Source organism: Fulmarus glacialis, unplaced genomic scaffold (assembly GCF_000690835.1).
Source record: "Fulmarus glacialis isolate BGI_N327 unplaced genomic scaffold, ASM69083v1 scaffold43736, whole genome shotgun sequence".
In the NCBI taxonomy this organism is placed as follows: domain Eukaryota; kingdom Metazoa; phylum Chordata; class Aves; order Procellariiformes; family Procellariidae; genus Fulmarus; species Fulmarus glacialis.
This window is the reverse complement of record NW_009218338.1, coordinates 126,517-133,833: the sequence shown is the minus strand read 5'-3', so window position 1 is coordinate 133,833 and position 7,317 is coordinate 126,517. Positions and strand designations below refer to the sequence as shown.

Sequence of the window (7,317 nt, the reverse complement as noted above, 5' to 3'; positions counted from 1 at the left end):
CAGGAGAATGCTGTGGGAGGCAGTGTCAATGTCGTCTTGGAATGCTTCCTCTTTTGTGTTGATGCCTGACACTAAAATCATTCTTTGTTTCAGATTACCTTTGCTGGTTGAATTGTGGCACAAGGATAAAACAGCTAAAGACTTACTTCTAGGAGTGGCGAGACTTCAGCTTTCAAATGTTCTGGCTTCAGAAAAAACCCGGTTCTTGGGTGGTAATGGTGAACAATGCTGGCGTCAAACTTGCAATGAAACAGTCAGTGTCACAGCAGCACAAGGGTAAAACTATCTAAAAAAAATTACTTCGTAGCAAGTTTTGAGGAATTGTTTATTTAGTATTTCCCTGAAAAAGGGCAAGGTCTTCCTGTTTACCTTTTTGAATAGGTAAACAAGCTGCAGAGTACTGCAATATGGGGATGGGAAAAGGCATCCAAGAGATTAAAAGTTAAATTGCCACAGGCATATTGTGCAACTCCACACCACTACCAGAGTCATCATAATAAACATTTATATAACCATAATCTTGCGTAAGCTTCACAAACAGATTAAAGAAATAAATAATTGGAAAAAATGTTATTGAGGCACTTTCCTGAGTAACTTACTTAACAATTACAAAAAGCTGCTGATATTCCAGTGAATAGTTAAGACTGTTTGTTCATAGTATGCCTTTAGATGCAGCTGACTTCAGTGGAAGTTAGGAGGACAGATAAATCCATAGAGTGGAGAGATTTCCTGTTTCAGGATTATACCCTGTGATAGTAGCAGGGGTTTGAGCTTGTGTACATCAGAAGGAGCAGTGTTATTATTTAATATTCTGTTTGAAGAAAAATGTTCATTTACATAGGGGAGTAACTTTTTTATGTATATGTAGAAACTTAATTTATAGTTACTTCTGTCCTGTGTCCTTGTTGAAGATCTGAACTGTGCTAGCATCAGTGTGTGGACCCTCATCTTTTTCTGTGTGATAATGGAACTTATTATGTCTTTAGAAATAAATATAATTGCTATTAAGACTGAGGTCAGTTTTAAACCTCTAATCCTCCAGATAATTAAAACACTATATTTGACACACAGGAAACTTCAGGTTACAAAGACTGATATCCTCCCTCTTCCCAAATTGATAGGAAATTATCTCTGACTTCGTTTAAACTTTTTTGTGTGAAAGCCAGCATGGCCTGATTCTGTGGAGAGTTACTTTATGATCTCACTGTACATTAAGGTTCACACTTCCATCAATAATGTTTATTAAAGCGAAACCTGGTTTTACACAAAACTTAATAACCACTAGATGGCATTCTCAAAATGTAATCAGGTCTCTGTATTTTGCTGTGCTGACACCTTGCTCTTGTTGGTGTGACATTCTTTTTATACTGGTATGTTAAACTGACTTAATTACTCAGATTTCTGTTTTGTTTTGTTTTTTAATCAGTGACTGATAGAAAGTTGTAAGAATTTAATGCACTAGTTTAGGTTAACTTATGTGAAGTATAAATGTTTGGTGGTTTTTTCCCTTGCAAATAACTGTGTAGAAGATTGCACCTTTGTAAAAATATTTTAATGTTGTCTTTTATATTTGCTGGAAGAGAATTTCTGTGAAAACTGCAGCCATGGTTAATTGCTGCAGCCTTTTATTGCAAATTGCTTGATATCTAATTCTGCAGCTTTCAGGCTTCAAGTGATTGTGAAGTTGCCTTTGCATCATTGAGTAGTTATAACTTAAATTATAGTTTTGTTTCTGACCAAGTACGGGTCTACACTGCAATGTAATTTCATGTTAGACTAGTGATAACTTTCAGTTACATGATTTGTGTGTATTCTTTCTCTTAATATCTTTCTGTGCAGAAAACTACTTTTGTTTACTACATTTTGTCTACTACATTTTGTCTATGGTTAGAGATAAGACAGCTGAGACACTGTTCTACTTCAGTAGCAACTGCAACAGATTTCAAATTAGTTTATTAAAATATCTGTTATCTAGACATTGTTTCACTGTACAAAATCAGGTAGATATTTAACCTGTAGGTGGATTTAAAGTTGTCAGTTCTCTGTGGTGAAGCTTCCAGAAATGTGGTTTTTAGTAATCCAAGGACGGCTTACCACACATGATATGCTAAGTGACTTTTATACTGTGGATAACTAGGAAGTTCTTGTTAATCAAGACTAACAAGTCAAGCAAGACTAACAAAATTCATTTAGTATCTTAGAACAAAGTCAGCAACAATACCTGTATTCAACAGGTATATTTGTTAGAACGATTTAAGACTTCACAGCAGGTACAATTTTGGATCATTCTCTTGTTATAGGGATGTGTTATTATAGTAAGCTGTTAGTTAAATAGGTTCCCAATGACAAGTTATCTGTTAAAGTCAGAAAGCTTACTGTAGATGTATAAATCAGTCCCTAAGTTAAAACAATATACATGGGAGAGCATGTTTGGGCTCTCATGTAGGCAACTCTTTACAGTCTCTGAGCTTACACGGAACCTTTTAGCGCTTCAACTTTGCTGTTTTGTGTGTTGTCTTACAATTCACTTTCTGTATTTTTAAGACAGTTTTCATTAAAATAATGTTCTAATGCTATTTATAGGTCAGGCAACAGAATAGCAGAGCTTTCATATGCTATCACTTTGGAAGACTACGGGCTTGTGAAAATGCAAGAAGTTCTGGTGTCAGATTCTTCTCAAGTAAATTTTACATAAATCTTACCCTTTTTCCTTGAACACTTCTTCGAAAAGTTGGATTTCCAGTTAGAAATCCACTGTTGTTATATCAGTGTGTAGGTGCTGGTCAGCAGCGGCATGTCCCTCACACTCAGCCTCGTTGTACCCCAGAAAACCATCCAGAACCTCGAGAAACTCTTGAATACAAAGCAGCACTGGAGCTAGAGATGTGGAAGGAAATGCAAGAGGACATTTTTGAAAATCAGGTTTTTACTCTTTCTGTTTAATTCCTCAACTGCATGGCTACCAGAGAAGCTTTAGCAGAATTGGCAAGAGGAATATTAACTGCATTTTTCTTTGCCAGTGTTTCAAATAAGAACTAAATTTTGCTTATATAGAATATTAAAACTTCAGGCAAATACCTTCCATACTCTTAAGGAAGAAGGTTAATTCTTTTTTGTTAAGTGACTGAAGTAGGTGCTAAGTAGTGAAGTACAGAATACCCCCTTCACAATTTCCCTTTACTGTTTATGAAGTGCAGCGGATATTCAAGATTCAAATTATTGGTGTTAAATTTCTTTATTCTCAGTCAAAATCCATTGCTGTGTTTCTACTCTTGAAGTCATTGTAGGTGTTCTTAGAGTCGCATGCTTCTTTTTAAGAGACACTGAGAATCTAGTGTCTATCTGTTAGGATATTTTTCTCGAACTTGGGCTTACTTTGCATTTTGTACTTAGGGGTAAGAAATATTTTTCACTATCAGAAGCATACCTTGAGTTATGTAAGTCAGTGTACTAAACTTAGTTTTTAATTCTTTTGCTTCAAGTTTTTGTTCTGCTAGTACTCTCTCCTTTAAAGTTGCACTTCCAACAACTTTGATTTGGTTCTCTGGTTTGGGGTTTTTGTTTCTTTTTTTGGCTTTTAAAAGCTTAAAAAGAAGGAAATGGCCCATATGCAAGCACTTGCAGAAGAATGGAGGAAAAGAGATAGAGAGAGAGAAGCATTAGTGAAGAAAAAGGTAAGGAAACTCATTCTTATAGTTTCTGAAAGTCTCATAAATCTCATATCACTAAAATTTGACAAGATATTTCATAACTATAACATAAAACAAAGGGTCTGTGATTAGTCTGCACAGCTACAGGTATGCAAGCATGTAGTCTACAACAGTGCAAAAAATAAAAAGTAGCCCTTAATCATAGAATACTTGTTGAAAATCCTTCAGGTTAGCTTGCTTTTTGGGGGGGCTTTTTAACTGTAATTACCTTTGCATGGTCAAAAAGCACTTCTACAGCCCAGCTGTGCGTGGTAACCTGTTAGCCTTTATTGTATTAGAAAGGAAGGCTCTCCATTGTGATTTTGTCATTAAGAGATGGAGATTTGTTTTATATGTAAATTTCCAAACAAAAATTGTCAATATTTTGTATCATAGCAAGAGTAAATTCTTTACCTGTCTAATACGTTATTTTTATTGCAAGGAAAAAAATGGCCTTTTGTGTTCTTTTAGATAGCAGAATATACTGTTTTGGAAGAACAACTTCAGAAAACCCTGAGAGATCTAGATAAGCGAGAACGACAGCTTTTTAGTGCTGAATCAGAGGTAAAAAGTGTTTGGTCATTTTAAACAATGCAATTGCATGAGCTATTTCTGTAAGGTTTGTTGAGTTGTCATATAGAGGCAATTGTGACCTGTGTATAAGAACTGAAATACCTGCATTCATACTGATACATAGAGGAGCGCTAATAATTTAAGCCAAGTTTTGTTACAACTACACTTTTTACTGAAAGGGAAATTCAATGAACTTTTAAATGGTTTGCTAGAGTTATAGAACTGTAAATTTTCTTATTTATTATTAACAGAATTAGAGTGTCAGTGGAGACATTTATATAACATTAGCATATCTCAATCTTAAGTTTAGTACTGTCAGGTGGACATTGTACATGCATATAAGAGTGCCTTGCTTCAAACACTAATTGCTAGATTAAACATTGAAATAGGAGAAGGTGACAAGGAGAGCTGGGAGAAACTGCAATTGTGCAGGTTTTGTTATCCAGCGATTTGATAGAGTTCCTATTTCGTTGTTTTTTTTTTTTTTTTTTAATAGTGACAGGGCCAAAGACAATGCAGGAGAAACACTAGCTACCCCTGTTTGTAGGTCTCACTGAATACCCTGAAGATGAGGAAGTGGGGTGCAAGTCCTCAGGGAAGCTAGTCGTATGAAAAGAGAAAGAAAGAAAATAAACAGCCTGTTTTTGTACTTCAGAACAAACTCACAATTATATAGGTAAACTGCTGTGGTGATATAGCAGTCCAGCAAACTCTCTTTCCTCCTGTAGCTCAGATTAATCTTTTTATCATATCAATACCTCCTGTGCATGTGGACAAAGTTAAGAAAGTTCCCAACACAGGGACTGGCCGATTGAGCGTGTGTCCTGTTCTGTACTCAGGCTTTCTATACCCCTCAAGATGAAGTTTATGCTGTAAATAGTGTCTGACTTTACCTTTAACATCTATGCAAAAAATCTGGTGATAAGGTTTGCTCGAATGCATTTCAGTCTGAGTAAAAGTATTTATTTTGAATCTCATACATGCTTGCTCTAAAACTTGCTCTAAATTTAGTGAGATCCTGACCTGAGGGTTTAGAGATAATAAAAATCAGCGGATTCCAAAAGCGTCTAGACAAAATGATGTAGGGTTCGTTTAGCAATTACACAGTTTGAGAAATGGGCCGTTTGGAGAGGCTTCTATTCAGCTAGCAGTTATCTGAGCCAGTAACATCTTTCTAGAAAGTTCAAACATGTCAAGGAATGTTTCCTTGTTTAGCTTAATGAGAAATTCTCTCAACATGCTCAGTTTGAAGAGTGCAATCTTACTGATCTGAAGGCATCTTGGCTCTAGCTGTGACTTCACTGTTTCTGTAGTGAAGGGGTATATTTAGCTTTTTAGTTTGTAGAGGAAAGGTGTATATGAAATTTGCCTTTAGCAATTCCATGTAGAAAGTACAGTAGAGATAGCTCCATTTTTACAATAGTCAAGCAAGAGTATATTTGTAGCCCAAATATAGTAATTTGCAGGTCATTAGTTAAACTGAAAGCCAATAAAAGAGCATATAGCAAACATATAGATAACAATGAAATTTCTATTGTTTAATTTCTAAAATGGATAACAGTTTTTTCTGCCATGAATAATAGTAACAGTTGTAAGAGACTCTTAAAATAAAGATCTTGCACCTGTGGATTGATATAAATATGTCTCACTTTTAAGCTTCAAAGAGTGAAGAAGGAGTTGCAAGCAGAGCATGAACGAAATCTGCAGGAGCTACAGGATTCTGTGCGGCGAGCCAGAGAAGAGTGTGCACACCAGGTTGAACTAGAAAGGTCAAAAATCAAACAGCTGGAAGAAGACAAGCTTCGCTTCCAGCAGCAGGTTAAGTACACTTAAATTTTCTGTGTACTTATTTAAACCATTTACTTATTTAAAATAAGTTGAGCAATGATTTTCAAGCAAGCACATTCTGGCAACTTTGTAATAAACATTTTGTCTCCATTGTTCGGTGAGTTACATGCTGGGATCCATCTCTCAGTCTTGCTCAGTAGTAGAGACAGTTTGTAATGCAGTGGTTATAATTTTTTTTTCCAACACTGGACATCAAACTGCAATTACAAGCATACATTACATGTAGGACCTGAACAGCAATATACATTTCAGTAACTTAAATTGTTAACAATTAACATCCAGCAAAATATCTAGGTAGCTTGACTATGCAATTTGTTTTATTCTTCCATTGCAAAAGAGTATTTCTATTATCCTTATTGGGGTGGGGGGGATTATCTTGATATTGTGATCTTCTCTTCTGAAAGTAGTAGTTTCATTAAACTGAGAAAACTTAGACCATGTTCTTTTGTCCTGTAAGCTAGCTTTTGCACTTTATGACAAGGCTGGTCTAGCTATTTTTCTTGACTGTTAAAGCATACTGTAAAATTGTAAAAGTTAGTACTAGCTTTTTTGAGCAGTTACAATATTAGACACTTAATTTGTTGTTAAGTAGATTAAATCTCAGTAGTGCCTACGTGTTTTTTGAAGTAGTTTATGTAGATTAGTTACTTGCTTTGGTGCTTTTCATTTCTGATATATGATAGTGATAGTCCCGCAATAGCTTTGACTAACTGAAGAACTGTATCAGCCAAAGGCATATTTTTGTATTAGGAAGAGTTGTGCTGGGTTTTTGGGTGTTTTTAGTTTAGTATTAAACACTGATATTAACCTACTTCTTTTCATGTTAGCATATGTTAACCACAGTACACTGAACTCTTTAAATATAGCTAATTCAAAAAATGCTGCTAATCTAGAAGATGCTAATCTTGGCTATTCTACTGAACAGTCATTGAATAGAGATGAGCAGTTTCAAACTGCAGAATGCAATCCACTTCAAAGTGATAAGTGGATCACTTCTGCATCATAGATGTGTTGTTGGCAGCTACCAATGCTGTATCAGTCCAGACAAGATAGCCAATAGTTCTTGAGGCTCAGGTGGCCAGATGCCACCACCTAGAAGTCATCTTCCAAACTCATTCTTTTGACTCCCACTGACTTTTTTTAGTGATGTTGCAGTACCATCACAATCACTTTATTTTTCCTATTCAAAACAGACATACTGTATCAG

At 35.5% G+C, this 7,317-nt stretch overlaps 1 protein-coding gene across 1 annotated transcript in view; it reads left to right on the top strand.

The window, feature by feature from the left end:
- Positions 1 to 93: 93 nt before the first annotated feature.
- CEP120 (centrosomal protein 120kDa) overlaps positions 94 to 7,317 on the top strand; it is a gene marked incomplete at its 5' end in the record, with an annotated part of 22,408 nt that continues 15,184 nt past the window's right edge. The window contains 6 exons of the mRNA XM_009580011.1: positions 94 to 276; positions 2,584 to 2,680; positions 2,770 to 2,922; positions 3,585 to 3,674; positions 4,161 to 4,253; positions 5,919 to 6,080. Coding sequence (XP_009578306.1) covers positions 94 to 276; positions 2,584 to 2,680; positions 2,770 to 2,922; positions 3,585 to 3,674; positions 4,161 to 4,253; positions 5,919 to 6,080 — 778 coding nt within the window. The remainder of the gene's footprint in view (positions 277 to 2,583; positions 2,681 to 2,769; positions 2,923 to 3,584; positions 3,675 to 4,160; positions 4,254 to 5,918; positions 6,081 to 7,317) is intronic.